This window comes from Sinohyriopsis cumingii, chromosome 17 (genome assembly GCF_028554795.1).
Source record: "Sinohyriopsis cumingii isolate HCF-2022 chromosome 17, ASM2855479v2, whole genome shotgun sequence".
Taxonomy (NCBI): Eukaryota; Metazoa; Mollusca; class Bivalvia; order Unionida; family Unionidae; genus Sinohyriopsis; species Sinohyriopsis cumingii.
In genome coordinates this window covers 111,302,627-111,320,960 of record NC_142977.1, presented here as the reverse complement: position 1 = coordinate 111,320,960, position 18,334 = coordinate 111,302,627, and the positions used below count along the sequence as shown (strand labels likewise).

The 18,334-nt window shown below is 34.4% G+C and overlaps 1 protein-coding gene across 3 annotated transcripts in view; it reads right to left on the bottom strand.

The window, feature by feature from the left end:
• Window positions 1-14,207, bottom strand: part of LOC149779671 (uncharacterized) — a 57,299-nt gene extending 43,092 nt beyond the window's left edge. For 2 of the 3 annotated variants that reach the window (XM_089940493.1, XM_089940495.1), the window contains exons 1-3: window positions 14,126-14,207; window positions 11,247-11,424; window positions 10,622-10,911 (exon numbers count right to left, since the gene is read on the bottom strand). In XM_089940493.1, the coding sequence (XP_089796619.1) occupies window positions 10,622-10,911; window positions 11,247-11,400 (444 nt within the window). In that variant the 5' untranslated portion in view covers window positions 11,401-11,424; window positions 14,126-14,207. Of the gene's footprint in view, window positions 1-10,621; window positions 10,912-11,246; window positions 11,425-13,732; window positions 13,991-14,125 lie in introns of those variants that run through there. The other variant, XM_089940494.1, reaches the window with a different exon arrangement.
• Window positions 14,208-18,334: the final 4,127 nt, after the last annotated feature.

The following is an 18,334-nucleotide window of genomic DNA, read 5'->3' as shown; positions in this document are numbered from 1 at the left end:
ACTACATCAGAAGTCCAATAGTCACGTGATATCACCAACAAACTCATTTTTAATGTTATTGTACAAAATTTCAATTATATTAAATTAAATTCTGATACCTTTTGTAAAAACCTGAAAGAACATAATTCTCAACATATTCATTTTGAGAACAACTACAAGAAACTTAGCCAGTCTGATTCATCAAGGAGAGTAGTCTGGTTCCCTGCTTTGTATGCTTCCTGCGTGAGAGAACACGTCAGCATGGTAGTCACGTGATACAACAAAACTCCAGAAGTTGGTCTCGGAATAAATATTGAGAATTTTGTGCTCTTTAGTTTTTGCATGTTTATTACAACCAGTATATGACTTTCATTTAATATTTTTTTGTACAATATTTGAAAATGAAGGGCTGTGAGATTCTGTGTGCTTGTGCGACTAGCAATCGAAATCGCTAGTACCAGCTCAAATTTCATCAACACATTAGTTTTATTGTCTTTTAGCAGAGTAAAGACATAACGATTTTAATACGCACAAATTCTGAGAAAACAAATAATTTTCATATCGATTTCATGCAGGTATAACTCGATTTAACAACATTTAAGTTTGCTAGCCCACCTGCTAAGCGGTTATGCTTTAACACCACCATGTTGGCCTCATGTGATGCTAGACTGGTTTTCATACCTTCCATATAAAAAAGATACAGATATCGAACTGTTAAACAAAAAGTCATCTAGACGAACCTAATTCACTGAGCTTTTGGATTGACTCAACAAATATATTTATGGCAAGCACCCAAATGATCCATACTGCAACCTCCTAATATTCTGGTTAGAACTCGATAAATTTAACTCATGATCAGTTCAGTTACGACTCAATTATCTAATTGTTTCAGGCGTCTGGCTGTGGAGGAAAATTCCCGGGTCTTTCCCAACTTTCATCAATATTTGCAGAATTCAAAGACTTTTCATGGTCAGGAAAAGAATTACCATTTCTCCCGACATTTTCACGGTATTGTGGGAACCCTGGACTGATGTTTAGGGAAAAAAATAGTTACAATGAACTGGTATATCATATACCTGAATATGAAATATCCCTCCAAAACAGCAGCAAGAACCAGTCTCAGTCTAATATCCAAACCATGGTGTCGAAAAGAAAAAGGTCCATGTCAACTAAGGACTTCCAGTTTACTGAAACTGATGTGGATTTAGACATACCCAGGCCTGTAACTTTCTGTTGATGGATGGGCCTTCAGTAGGAAGAATTATTACACACATGTTATAGAAGCGTTGCTACAAAATTTGATGGGAGCCATTGTGTGAAAGATCTGTTGACTCTTGAAGCAGACTTTCTGAACAATAAAATCAATCAACAACTTGACTATACGTAGAAATTGTTTGGACGTCTGCTGGTCTTGTTTGGTCAATCAATCTCATGATACAAGAACTCGGTACAGTGTCAACAATCGAGTAGCAGCAGGTAGCCAGAGCTGGAACACTTGTTTATTCGATGAGTAGAATGGATTGAGTAAGAGGAAGATGGAGCCTATGAGTGTGAGTCATCAAACACTCAAGAACAGGATGACACAGATGACACCTCTAGTGAGGAATATAATGAAGCTGGTCAGGACAGACAGCAGCTAGATTGAAAGTCTGGCCAAAATGAGATACTGTATTATTCAGACAATCATCGTGAAAACTGTTGATGGTCTGGGAATAGTATTGGGCATTCAGCACTGTCATCACAATAACTGGTATGAGGTTGTGATGTAACCAGGCCCTGTGCCAGAGCTGTCCATTGTTTCCTGCATGAATTAGTGTAAATCTCAAGTGGTACCGTAACTGGTGCCATGCTGGTAAGGACCCATAATGCCACAGGGATGAAGGCATTTTTATCTTTCATGCCAGTACTGGTTTCATGTTTCATTGCTTTCTCTCCAACCTGTTACACTGTTTGACAAAATGGATGTCCACACATTTTTTTTCTCTATCATGAGCAACTGTCATATGTATGACCCAAATAACACCTCATACAATTAAAACTGGCAACATGGTTATCTTCTGCTAGCTAACACTGCATGCACCCCCAGGAATGGCACTGGTTTTAAAAAAGTTGCCGCCAAAAAAAATACCAACCTCAATATTCTGTTGCCAATTTTCATAATACAGTACTATCAGTTTATCTCAACATCCTTGCAACCAAGGTAATATTGTTGACATAAGTGGGTGTTTAGATAAGGGGGGGGGGGGGGAATGAAAAACAATTAAAATTTTACATACAAGTGAAATTTTTTAAGAGATGACCTGTCATCAGTGACTAGGATTTATGCAGAGAAACAAAAATGGAAATTTTGATTAAACAAAGACACCTAGTCTGAAATACACTTGTATACTGACAACTTAGACATGTGGAGTATATTCCACAACGTGTTAAATAATATACATGCATATGAAAAACCCATGTTAGAAAATTCATCTATCAGTCAATCCCATTAGAAAACACAACTAAAACATATACTCGTTTGATAATATCCCATTGTCAACAAACATATTTCCCAAAATACATCACTGTCCTAGTAGCACATGGCTGAATAGTTGTTTATATGCTACATGTACATGTACTTAAATTGGCCTAGATTTTGGTCAACCAGAGACAACTACCATGATGCTGAGGCTACCAATGGGATGAGGCTATTCATGTGAACAAATTAAAAAGTTTTAACATTCTTGCAAGATGCTCCACCTTCATTTAACTCAAAAGCCAGAAATCTATTGTTTGAAAATATTGGAACTTTAATTGGGGTTTTAAACCGCCATTGGTAGTGATCGTAAGCACGAACATTTTTTTTGCAAACAGGAACTCTCACGGCACAATAAATATGTTCCAATTACTATGAAAAATGAAACAATACTTTGATTTAAGTTTGTTGCTGACTTTCTGTGCTTTGATGAAGGTTCATGTGTTATTGAAGGTGCCACTAAAGGCACTCTTTGATGGACCAAACAAATGTCTGTTTGTTATTGCTACAGCAAAATTAAGTAACTGTAAAACACTGATCGAGACAGATTTTTTCCCCTTTGTTTCGTATACAGATAGAACAATCAATACCTCAAAAGTAATCAGTTTTCTTTGCAGTTTCCGCAAAACAATTTTTTTCTGGTTCATTTTTAGATTGTAGTCATTCCCATTCCTGATTTCAGAGATGGTCAATTGTAGCTAGTCAGGTAACATGACAGTTTGGGTTACATTACAGCACAGAGTATCAAGGCCAGACATTAGCATAAGCGGTTTATGATATAACAATACCATGTTAGGGTGGTTTGTCAATATGAACAAAGGATCTGTTTATGTAACTATAGATTCCAGTGCATTTTTATATCCAAGTTTGGGGGGCCCCGAGTGGCCGAGTGGTCTAAAGCACTCACCGTTACGGATCACTGCCATCTCAACTCTGTCTGCGTCGGTTCGAGTCTCAGATTCAGCTAATGTGGTTATGTGAGAAAGCTTGCCAGTAGCTTCTCGTGGGTCGGTGGTTCTTTCCGGGTTCTTCCTCCACCACTAATACTGGCCGCCATGTATAACCTATCTTGTGCTGAAAAATGGCGTTAAACCCTACAACAACAACAATATCCAAGTTTGCAACTTCCTGTCATGGTGCCTTTGAAATTCTTAATTCCAAACCCAAGACTGTATATACAATTTTTAGCAACCAAAAATGTAGTCACTAAAAAGATCGACAGATGGTATATTTTGTCCCCAATAAGGAAAAGAAATCGCAATTTGTGACACTGGCAAAGCCCAGCACAATTCCTGACCCCATGTACTTAGTCCATCCTACTGTTTGGATAGCTGTATTTACTGAGAGCAAAACAATGGAATATACAAGTGAAATCAGTCAAGTCATGTGAACTTGTTGTGAAGAAGACATAAATGACAACGACAAATAATTGCTTGAATAATTTTAAGGTGTCTAATACTAGACAATTATTTGACAGAATTCATACCCTAGGTTGAGTATTAAGAATTGAATTGATGTACAATGGACTATAGGGCAGTTCATTAATATGATGCCTATATGTATGTCATAAAACAAAGACCAATCAACTGATGTACAATGGACTATAGGGCAGTTCATTAATATGATGCCAATAAGTATGTCATAAAACAAAGACCAATCAACTGATGTACAATAGACTATAGGGCAGTTCATCAATATGATTCCAATACATATGTCATAAAACAAAGACCAATCAACTGATGTACAATGGACTATAGGGCAGTTCATTAATATGATGCCTATATGTATGTCATAAAACAAAGACCAATCAATTATCTACAATGGACTATAGGGCAGTTCATTAATATGATGCCTATATGTATGTCATAAAACAAAGACCAATCAATTGATGTACAATGGACTATAGGGCAGTTCATTAATATGATGCCAATATGTATGTCATAAAACAAAGACCAATCAATTATCTACAATGGACTATAGGGCAGTTCATTAATATGATGCCTATATGTATGTCATAAAACAAAGACCAATCAATTGATGTACAATGGACTATAGGGCAGTTCATTAATATGATGCCAATATGTATGTCATAAAACAAAGACCAATCAACTGATGTACAATGGACTATAGGGCAGTTCATTAATATGATGCCTATATGTATGTCATAAAACAAAGACCAATCAACTGATGTACAATGAACTATAGGGCAGTTCATTAATATGATGCCTATATGTATGTCATAAAACAAAGACCAATCAACTGATGTACATTGGACTATAGGGCAGTTCATTAATATGATGCCAATATGTATGTCATAAAACAAAGACCAATCAACTGATGTACAATGGACTATAGGGCAGTTAACTAATATGATGCCTATATGTATGTCATAAAACAAAAACCAATCAACTGATGTACAATGGACTATAGGGCAGTTAACTAATATGATGCCAATATGTATGTCATAAAACAAAGACCAATCAACTGATGTACAATGGACTATAGGGCAGTTAACTAATATGATGCATATATGTATGTCATAAAACAAAAACCAATCAGCTGATGTACAATGGACTATAGGGCAGTTCATTAATATGATGCCAATATGTATGGCATAAAACAAAGACCAATCAATTATCTACAATGGACTATAGGGCAGTTCATTAATATGATGCCAATAAGTATGTCTTAAAACAAAGACCAATCAACTGATGTACAATGGACTATAGGGCAGTTCATTAATATGATGCCTATATGTATGTCATAAAACAAAGACCAATCAATTATCTACAATGGACTATAGGGCAGTTCATTAATATGATGCCAATAAGTATGTCATAAAACAAAGACCAATCAATTATCTACAATGGACTATAGGGCAGTTCATTAATATGATGCCAATAAGTATGTCATAAAACAAAGACCAATCAACTGATGTACAATGGACTATAGGGCAGTTCATTAATATGATGCCTATATGTATGTCATAAAACAAAGACCAATCAACTGATGTACAATGGACTATAGGGCAGTTCATTAATATGATGCCTATATGTATGTCATAAAACAAAGACCAATCAATTATCTACAATGGACTATAGGGCAGTTCATTAATATGATGCCAATAAGTATGTCATAAAACAAAGACCAATCAACTGACGTACAATGGACTATAGGGCAGTTAATTAATATGATGCCTATATGTATGTCATAAAACAAAGACCAATCAATTATCTACAATGGACTATAGGGCAGTTCATTAATATGATGCCAATAAGTATGTCATAAAACAAAGACCAATCAACTGATGTACAATGGACCATAGGGCAGTTCATTAATATGATGCCAATAAGTATGTCATAAAACAAAGACCAAAAAGCTGATGTACAATGGACTACAGGGCAGTTCATTAATATGATGCCTATATGTATGTCATAAAACAAAGACCAATCAATTATCTACAATGGACTATAGGGCAGTTCATTAATATGATGCCAATAAGTATGTCATAAAACAAAGACCAATCAACTGATGTACAATGGACTATAGGGCAGTTCATTAATATGATGCCTATATGTATGTCATAAAACAAAGACCAATCAATTATCTACAATGGACTATAGGGCAGTTCATTAATATGATGCCAATAAGTATGTCATAAAACAAAGACCAATCAACTGATGTACAATGGACTATAGGGCAGTTCATTAATATGATGCCTATATGTATGTCATAAAACAAAGACCAATCAATTATCTACAATGGACTATAGGGCAGTTCATTAATATGATGCCAATAAGTATGTCATAAAACAAAGACCAATCAACTGATGTACAATGGACTATAGGGCAGTTCATTAATATGATGCCTATATGTATGTCATAAAACAAAGACCAATCAACTAATGTACAATGGACTATAGGGCAGTTCATTAAAATGATGCCAATACGTATGTCATAAAACAAAGACCAATCAATTATCTACAATGGACTATAGGGCAGTTCATTAATATGATGCCAATATGTACGTCATAAAACAAAGACCAATCAACTGATGTACAATGGACTAACGGGCAGTTCATTAATATGATGCCTATATGTATGTCATAAAACAAAGATCAATCAACTGATGTACAATGGACTATAGGGCAGTTCATTAATATGATGCCAATAAGTATGTCTTAAAACAAAGACCAATCAACTGATGTACAATGGACTATAGGGCAGTTCATTAATATGATGCCTATATGTATGTCATAAAACAAAGACCAATCAACTGATGTACAATGAACTATAGGGCAGTTCATTAATATGATGCCTATATGTATGTCATAAAACAAAGATCAATCAACTGATGTACAATGGACTATAGGGCAGTTCATTAATATGATGCCTATATGTATGTCATAAAACAAAGATCAATCAACTGATGTACAATGGACTATAGGGCAGTTCATTAATATGATGCCTATATGTATGTCATAAAACAAAGACCAATCAACTGATGTACAATGGACTATAGCGCAGTTCATTAATATGATGCCTATATGTATGTCATAAAACAAAGATCAATCAACTGATGTACAATGGACTATAGGGCAGTTCATTAATATGATGCCAATAAGTATGTCATAAAACAAAGACCAATCAACTGATGTACAATGGACTATAGGGCAGTTCATTAATATGATGCCTATATGTATGTCATAAAACAAAGACCAATCAATTATCTACAATGGACTATAGGGCAGTTCATTAATATGATGCCAATAAGTATGTCATAAAACAAAGACCAATCAACTGATGTACAATGGACTATAGGGCAGTTCATTAATATGATGCCTATATGTATGTCATAAAACAAAGACCAATCAACTAATGTACAATGGACTATAGGGCAGTTCATTAAAATGATGCCAATACGTATGTCATAAAACAAAGACCAATCAATTATCTACAATGGACTATAGGGCAGTTCATTAATATGATGCCAATATGTACGTCATAAAACAAAGACCAATCAACTGATGTACAATGGACTAACGGGCAGTTCATTAATATGATGCCTATATGTATGTCATAAAACAAAGATCAATCAACTGATGTACAATGGACTATAGGGCAGTTCATTAATATGATGCCAATAAGTATGTCTTAAAACAAAGACCAATCAACTGATGTACAATGGACTATAGGGCAGTTCATTAATATGATGCCTATATGTATGTCATAAAACAAAGACCAATCAACTGATGTACAATGAACTATAGGGCAGTTCATTAATATGATGCCTATATGTATGTCATAAAACAAAGATCAATCAACTGATGTACAATGGACTATAGGGCAGTTCATTAATATGATGCCTATATGTATGTCATAAAACAAAGACCAATCAACTGATGTACAATGGACTATAGCGCAGTTCATTAATATGATGCCTATATGTATGTCATAAAACAAAGATCAATCAACTGATGTACAATGGACTATAGGGCAGTTCATTAATATGATGCCTATATGTATGTCATAAAACAAAGACCAATCAACTGATGTACAATGGACTATAGCGCAGTTCATTAATATGATGCCTATATGTATGTCATAAAACAAAGATCAATCAACTGATGTACAATGGACTATAGGGCAGTTCATTAATATGATGCCTATATGTATGTCATAAAACAAAGACCAATCAACTGATGTACAATGAACTATAGGGCAGTTCATTAATATGATGCCTATATGTATGTCATAAAACAAAGATCAATCAACTGATGTACAATGGACTATAGGGCAGTTCATTAATATGATGCCTATATGTATGTCATAAAACAAAGACCAATCAACTGATGTACAATGGACTATAGCGCAGTTCATTAATATGATGCCTATATGTATGTCATAAAACAAAGATCAATCAACTGATGTACAATGGACTATAGGGCAGTTCATTAATATGATGCCTATATGTATGTCATAAAACAAAGACCAATCAACTGATGTACAATGGACTATAGCGCAGTTCATTAATATGATGCCTATATGTATGTCATAAAACAAAGACCAATCAACTGATGTACAATGGACTATAGCGCAGTTCATTAATATGATGCCTATATGTATGTCATAAAACAAAGATCAATCAACTGATGTACAATGGACTATAGGGCAGTTCATTAATATGATGCCTATATGTATGTCATAAAACAAAGACCAATCAACTGATGTACAATGAACTATAGGGCAGTTCATTAATATGATGCCAATACGTATGTCATAAAACTATGTGAGAAGACTTTCGAATAGCTCCATATAAAAAGGCACTATCTGAAAATGGTTATGTGAGGTTTGCAAAATAAACAGTGATCTTCCTGCCTTAAGCATAAGGAAATGCAGTACGGTTAGGATTTAGTGCCAAATGACTAAACATTTTTTGTGGATAAAAACAAACCCATGGGGGGAAGAGAATATATGAATTTGTGAGGTAGTGCTTGTACAGTAGTCCCCCTCTTGAACAGTCCCCCTGACCATCAACCACCCGCTTCTTATGGCCAGAATCCCTTGGCACTGACGAGTTTGTGTTCAAAAGTACCACTCAAGAATGGCCACCCCTCTAACGTGACCAGCATATTAGTACAAAAATGTAAAATGTTCCCCTCACAAGCGGCCACTTTTTATTTCAAACCTGAACAGAACCAATAATTAATTTATATCATGACGTAAGGTAATTAATCAGATTATATCTACCATCGATACATGCCTCCCAATGTCAGGTTTCCATTACTGAAAGAAATGTTGACTAAAGTGCATGTAACACTATGATTAATATTATAACATTATCTATAAAAGCTGAGGATTACAGGAAATTGGCTCAACAATGTTGTGATAGAGTTTTGGGCTTCACACATATGTCAAGTTCTTCTCTTTGATGATTACAACCGGACATTGTCAAGATCATTGTCAGAATAGGCTAAAAATAGATTTTGTAGATTAACACAGAGAAATTAACCTTAAACAAAACAGGGTACCACCAGATAAAGACCAAAAAAAATCGTGTAATAATACATTTATCATTTCCTTTATGAAGAAGGCATTTCAACCACTCTACAAAGGTTTTGTCTCCATAATTAAATCACACACAGTTAACAACATCTGAATAAATCATTACAAATATTAACTTGTCATCATGTAAACGGAGACATTATATTTTAGAAGAAAGTCGGCTATTCTACTCAATGACATATGGGTGGGATGGGGAGGGGGGACTTGCTGAACAATTTTGTGTAGAAAAGACTTGAATAAGACAATTTTATGTTGAAAAAACTCTAAAAAACAAAACTGTAACTGATAAGATTATTCAGCAGCAGTGGGAAAATGGAGCAAATGGAAAGAGAATTATGTACCAAGATTTAAATGATGTTTCTGAATAGCTTTGCAATGTGCATGACAACAATACCCACTCGCATATCACACTTACATCAAGAATAGGAACTATTAAGTATGTTCAGTTGAAATAGGTCTATTTCTATGACAAGAAGAACCTTTTAATATAAAATGTTACTTTTAAAAGAAGATATTAAATGCTTTGAAGTATGAAGCTTTCTTACTACGTACATATACTTCTCACAAAAAATTTATTCCCCCTCTCGAAAGGCCACCCATCTTATGAGGCCACTTTCTCAGTGCAGAAGGGGTGGCGATATAAGAGGGGGACCACTGTACAACTAATGTGCTATGATGATGTATAACTATATCCTGCTATTCATAAGAGCAACAATAACTGACCTTGACACAAATAATAAACATTATTAGGAAGTGAACATAGCTATCGCTGGAAAAATGATGCCCATGTCCTGCCATTCACAAAAGCAATTAATCTAGACACAAATAATAAACATTATTAGGAAGTCAACATAGCTATCGCTGGAAAAATGATACCCATGTCCTGCCATTCACAAAAGCAATTAATCTAGACACAAATAAATGTAAATCCACAGCATCAACACTAGTTGTATATCAGTTTTAAAAAACTGCTTGCAAATCTGCATTTAATACATTCTACTGCAGTAAGGAAATGAAACAACAACTAATTAATTAATTAATAGCAAAACCCGTAAAAATGTACCTGGCTGTCAGCTTTTAGTTCAACATCATCAAACCCATCATCACCTATGTAATGGACAAGTGTGGTGTAGCCATGCTCTTTCTCTGTAGCGTCCAGGTGCATATAAACATCTTTTCTAAATTCAAAGTTCAAGTCTCCCGTCTCCATAACTGCATAAAAATACTTTTTCTTCAGCTTTGGATCTTTGCGAGGCAGAGTGGAAGACCCATGATTTCGCCATGTATAACCATCGTTCTGCCAATCATCTCTGCATCCTTCAGACCTTGGCTTGAATACATAAACTGTCCCACCTATAAAAGACACAGTGAGGAGTTAGCTTACTGCACAAAAATATATCAGTTGAAATTTCAAGCAAATTAAATACCCATACATTCCTACATACATCTCTCCCTTGATAACTTGCAAACACACTTATGACACGAAGTCAGGCATGGATCCCACTTTATCCCTAGAAAATACCAATATTTGTTGAATGTGAAGAAAATTGCAATCAAATGCAGTAAATGAAACTTTGATATATCGCTTGATTCAGCATGATGAATTTGTCAACTATGTATAAGAAGGAATGTATTTCTTATGTATTCTACACTTACACACCAATTCTCAGTTGCCAAATAAAACTTACCCTTGGGATACATAGGCAGATCCTTTACAGTTTTCTCAGCTGGTGTACTGAAGAGCAAATCAATGGCCTCATCTGTACGCAGGACTGCATCCTTGTCGGTTAAGACTGGCTGTGGATCCTCAGGCCACATGGTACGCTTCTTTCTCTCATCCATCACCAACAGCTTGGTCTAAATCATCTGATAAAGAAACAGCAAAAAAGCAGTGTACTCAAATGAACTTCACAATATGTTTACACGTCTTCTGTGTCGATAACTGACTTTTTTAAACACCATATAGATTAAGCTTCTTGCTTAACATAATACAGGATATCCAAAGTTTTCTCCAGGTTTGTGATATTATGCTAATGAGAATGTGTACTGGATAGACGGAAAGTGGCAAGGATTACTATGCACTGTATGGAAAGACAGTAACAAGGATTACCATATACTGGATTTAAAGACAGTAACAAGGATTATTATATACTGGAGGGAAAGACAGTTACAAGGATTACCATATACTGGAGGGAAAGACAATAACAAGGATTACAATATACTGGAGGGAAAGACAGTAACAAGGATTATTATATACTGGAGGGAAAGACAGTAACAAGGATTATTATATACTGGAGGGAAAGACAGTAACAAGGATTACCATGTACTGGAGGGAAAGACAGTAACAAAGATTACAATATACTGGAGGGAAAGACAGTAACAAGGATTATTATATACTGGAGGGAAAGACAGTAACAAGGATTACCATATACTGGATGGACAGACACTTACAAGGATTACAATATACTGGACGGAAAGACTAACAAGGATTACCATACACCAGATGGAAAGAAAGTAACAAGGATTATGATATACTGGAGGGAAAGACACATGTCAACGCTGTCGTTAAAGTTTGCTAGGCCAGCTAGTAAAGCAGTTACCATATGCCATCACCAAATGGTGTCGGCAAATTCCATCTTTTTGATAGGCAGAGGACTCTGACTCTACACCCCAACATAAATTTTTGAATATCAAAACTAGGGTGGCAATGGTTGGAGGAAACTCTGACTAATGGACAGTGAGCAAGGGTCAGAGGAAACTCGGACTAATGGACAGTGAGCATGGGTCAGAGGAAACTCGACTAATGGACAGTGAACAAGGGTCAGAGGAAACTCGGACTAATGGACAGCGAGATGTCTTCTTGCTTTAATCAAGAGCTTCAGTTTGCTTTGAAATGCTAACAAGTTGACAGTGCTAGTGACCCCTTGGTTAATTCTTTAACTCTTTTCTGTCTGGTTCATCTCAATATCTACTTCAGAAACTTCAAAACACAGCTGCTTGGATCATACTTAGAGTACCATGATCAGAGCACAACTCCCTGCTGCTCTGTACCCTAAACTGGCTATCCATTTTGATCCAGAATCAAACACAAAATTTGTTCTCTATGCTACATTTCTCTGATGGACTCCAGTCCAGCATACCTCACCCATGTACACACCAGCAAGATACTTAGCTCCTCTTCTGACAATCGTATACTCATTATACCCACTACGAAAATGAAATCATATGGACAACGTTCTTTTGTATACCAGGGCCCAGCAACATGGAATGAATTGCCCACTGAACTTGGACACAGTGATCCCTTTCAAGAGTGCTCTTAAAACTCACTTATTTTGACTGCAAGAACTTAAAGATATAATAATGTTCCCCACCTTACATATTTTCAGCATGTTTTTATGTTTTCTTATTTCTTGGTGGGTTTTTTTTGTAATAATATCATTATATGCTTTTGTTGTTGTTTTTTATGTTATAGGTGTTGTCTAATGTTGTAAAGCGCTTAGAGTTTCTAAAGATCAGGCACTATTATCATTAATGATGACAATCAGGTTAGAAATAATAATTAATTTATGAATTGACTAAGTTTTGTGCATTTTTTATATCCTTGATGATTTAAGCTTTTAAAACTGGTACAGAGGTAGTGTGAGAATACTACAGATAAAATGGTAATTCTAAATAAATCTATTAATTTGTAACAAGTTGCATTATGTTCCATTGCACAATAAAGCGGCCACTCCAGTACGACTGTTCTTCGCCACGGTCATGTCATCAAATAAAATACAACAAACTAAACTTGTTCGTCCGTAAGTTTTACCCAAGCTATCCAGAAAGTTGGAAAGGTATATTGTGCAGAAAGGCGAAATACGATTGGCTTTAAAAGTTGGGCCTTTAAATTTAATTAAAGCAGGATAATATTATCCACAGAACCTGCATACATTCCGATTTACTACAACTTGTTACCTTCAACACTTGAACAAAAATGTACATCCTCGGAAATATGTGATCCCCGTAAACATATTCAATACTGGATGATAATACAAACTCCAGCATGCTATTATTAAACACAGTTATATTTAGCATTTATTATTTTTTGGTTTGATTTTGTCTGGGTATGTAAGTAATTATAACACACAATAAATACGCTAAGAGTTTATAGCTCCACTGTATTGTACATTACCTCCCCTTGGCTAAGGACATTCACAAACCAAATGTCCGCCATCTTGAACCGACACGGACTTGATGTTCAAATCCATTGAGGCCTATCCTTTGAAAGCTGGCTATGCTTTCCTTTGATTTCTAAATGTAATGGTACAATATGATTAAAGATTTTATATACTAATATTTTCAATGAAAATTTGATGGTAAGATGCTAACAGTGACGCACACTAATTGCAAACTCAAGGGGTTAATACAACGACTCCACGCCCGCAATTTCCGTTCCTCTCCACCATTTGTGCTCACAAAATAGACTTTTCCTTGGAGGGACAATGCTAAAACCCGATCCGTTCGAAACAACTTTTGTCATATCCCAAAGGAATTAAAGTATATTATGGCTAAATTAGAACATTACCTGCAGATTAGTTTTATAAACAGACACAATTATTCCCTAGTCAAAATAATCCTCTCGTCTTCTAAAGCGACAATAAACGCCATCTAGTAACAAAGAAAATATCCAATCAGATTATAGTTCGTTCTACATAGCACGCGAATTTTTCCTATCTGTAACTCAGTAAATGTTACGGTCATTATCATTCAGTTTAATTTTAATGTACCTAATTCGTTTAAAATAAAGTATTTAAAAATAAATTGGGTACTTATACCTACATTTAATTACGTTGACCTGAAAATTTAATGAGTTAACAGATAGGACAAATTCGCGGTGCTATGTGGAACGAGCTATAGTAGTGAAGCAAAGGTTACCTCCCTTAGAGCACACAACAATAATGCGTGCATATTGCTAGTGTTGTATTACCGACCATCGTTTGAATAATAAAATCAATAACCCTACAATAGTTTCTGCACGTTTAATTTTATATATTTAGTTGGATATATTGTATGAATAGTGAATTTTTTTAATTCTTTGTTTTAATTAATTGCATTAAAAACACTATTAGCATATGTAATAAAAATTAAGACACACAACATGATATAAATGTCCAATATTTTAAGAACGTGTGTACTTATAAATGTATGCATGTGGTGTTTAACGGCACCTCAGCGCAAAGGTGGCTATGTAGTGCCAACAAAAGTTAAATTCGAAACATGAATTGTACAAAATTTTAGGAAGTTCAACCCTTCCGAAAAAAAGTAAAGTATAGGTAGATGTCACATTATATATATATATATATATATATATATATATATATATATATATATATATATATATATATATATATATTACAAGAAAGAGTTGACGTGTATTTTTATTATTACTTCGATTCGTGAATATAAATTCTAACATGGACTCGTTCTAGCACGTGTTCTTATTAATAGATTTTAATGATTTACATAGTGAAAATTAACGTTTCATTTTTTGGGTTCACTATAATTTCAAGCGTAAATCTTAATATTTAAACGAAGTTAATGTAACGTGCAGAGGGCTGTTGGTATATTTGTTTGCATTTATTCGTTTGGTTCTTCATTAATCCAGTCGAGTTAATGGACAAAATTTTACCAAACAGGTGTTTACTACATTTTCTTTGAAGTAGTTTACTACATGGGCACGAAATTTAGATCATCAAAAATATGATATGACTAAAGAATTATTTAAATACAATAAAAAGGCCCAGAATTACGTTACTTTATAAAATGTAAACTGATACAAGCTAAAACGTGCGAATACATCTCAGAAATGCATTGCAATGTACGGAGTGCGTGACTTCTATTTTTAGCAATATAAGTATTGCGCATGGCAGTAAAATATTCACTACAAGGTATCACCAATAACAACAACAACCCCGCTTTTTGATATAATTTATTATTGACATATTTAAATTTTGCTGTTGCAAAATGTTATTGGTAGGGTAAAAAAATCAACTCATTCTCTTTGATCCGCGTTGAAACAGGTTTTAGTGTGGAAAGGTGCAACCTAATTTCAAGGTCTGAATAAGATGTACAACCCGCTGGCGGAAATTAGGTCATCGTCCGCGTGTGACGTATATGCGCGGGAAAATCTTACGACAAATATACATATGTAGCATTAATTTTGATATCTCCTGCTTAACTCACAAAGGATGATAATAATATTTTTTAATGATTCTAATGTACAAGCAGCAGGTCGCACCGTTCTTATTTTGGTCATATCTCTTGATGAAGTCTATCTTACGTAATGATAGTTATTGCGTCATTTAACATCACAAAATTGTTTTCTTAGCAAAAGATGGGTGTGAGTATTATTTTTTACGTGCATTATTGACCCTTTATGTTATATTGGAATAAACAGTTCTCAGTGACAGTTGTAGTTCTTTATATGGTTATTATTAAACGACTGATTATTAAACTTCAATTGACATTGGGCACTGCTGCTGCTGCTACTGATAGGAGGTATTTTTCATTCGTATTTTAAATTAATAAATCAAAGAATTTTTGGAACCATCGCTACCCCCACTTCTATCATTAACACTACCGCCACCTCCACATGTTCTTAATCATTTACACATAGAGTCGCTGACATCATATCAATAGCTGCAAAACAGTAACAATTGTTACACCTTTTTCTTCTCCAAGAGGTAACCTTTCTTTAATTTTCTTTATATTTTCTTTCAAGCTATTTCGTAAATATATTATATTAGCTAGTATATTTGCTTTCAGTTCTTATCAAACGTTCTTGTAAAATTTAATATTTTTCTAAGGCAATGTGATTTTGTAAAATATCCGATATCTCTGTATCATATATTTCAATTTCTGATTTCATTGGTTTAAACTTTGAATTAACTGTTACTCTGTTTTATATAACCCCTTCTCAATTGCTGGGTAAATGCAGTGACGTCACTAGGGTTGGTGTCACCCAGTGCGGTAACTCATGGTGTCACCCCCTTGGACCCCCTTTAATGCACAAAGGTTCAACATTTTTATAGACAGTCATTTTGGTGTCATCCCCTCTGATGGTGTCACCCGGTGCGGTCCGCACCCCCAGCACCCCCTAGTGACGCAACTGGGTAAATGGTTCATTTGTGTTAATTACTTGCTTTTATATTTACAAAGGAGTTCATATTGGTCATCGGAATGTAACACTATTATAACTATTTGGTGCCACGTTGTTACTTCTTTTATGCAACATAAAGAATAGAGAAAATATCTTCCATCTCTGCGTATATATAGAATTAGCGGCAAATACTATATTTGGTTTACCTGTTTTTAATAAGTTAATCTAACAGTTGTGCCTATTTGTTTTTCTAAACAGCGTTCTTTCCTAATAATTAAATTATGTTTGATTAAATTATATATTAGATTTTATCAGCTATCTCTAAATTTCGTGTTTTAGTAAATTATTGGCTACGTATGTACTTGATTGTTGAGCTGTTTGTTGATGACTTTGACAATTAATGGCATTTATCAACTATTTGTGTACTTAATTGTAAAGTTGCAAAGAAGTTTGATAAATTTTTGGTATTTACCTGTGTACTTAATTATTGAGCTGTTTGTTGAGGAGTTTGGTAAATTAATGGCATTTATCAACTATTTGTGTTTGATTGTTGTGCTGTTCGTTGAGGAGTTTTATAAATAATCGGTATTTGTCAATTATACGTGTATTTAATTGTCGAACTGTTCCATGAATTGTTTCAAATCCCATTTGTGATACATTTTCTACAACAGGATTTTCTGCTATGATTTCGTCATAACAATATTCTTGACCATCATCCTCGTAAAAGGAACATGATATTCATTGTGAAGTCCACCTTCTGCCATCTTTTGCACTATTTCATTGGATGAAGATCAAATTAATGAAGAATTGGTCTTCTCAAAAGAAATAACGATGGGGATAGAAGCCGTAGTAATGAAGACTAAGAAGAAATATATTTCTCCTACGCTATAGACAACAGTTTGTGGATTTATGAAACCTACATATTTTTATTGATCCACTGATGAATTTAAGCAATTATTGCAAAAGTTCGTACTCTACATTGTTAAAATTATAACCTTTTAAGATGTATGTCACTGTGACTCCATACTACATTAATATTTCATTTAAACAACTACAAGGATAAACAGATTAAACCAGCATAAAAGACGAAGATGTCAAAGCAATAGATTTTATTGTCGATCAATTATTTAAAGATGCTCAGTAATATTTAGAATTTGTCGCAAAGCTCGTGCACATTACTATCATAATAGCAGCAAGTGAATTAATTTGTCGCTTGATATTACAAAAAAGACGAAAAATGTCAAGAATTCCGAGTTATTTTAGTTTTAAATTCACAGAGATAAGAAGCAAAATTTAAGAAAGATCAATCACTAAGTCAACCGCTACACAATGACTTAAACTTTCACAATAGCTGTATTACAGATTTTAAATATTCTACAAACAAACCTGATAAAGGTTTTGTACAAAATGTGTTGTAGCTCAAATGCGTTTAATTTTGGAGGACAATAACATACAAAATATTAAACAGTTAACAATAAATAAAATACTAAACATGGAGAAAAGAAGTTAATAATAAATTATCAAATGAAATCAAACTTTATGATACCAAATATTACTGAGAATTGAATTCGAAAATAATATAGGGGCTATAAAACCTGCCTTCAGGGCATCAGTTATTAACATACCTTTTGGTAG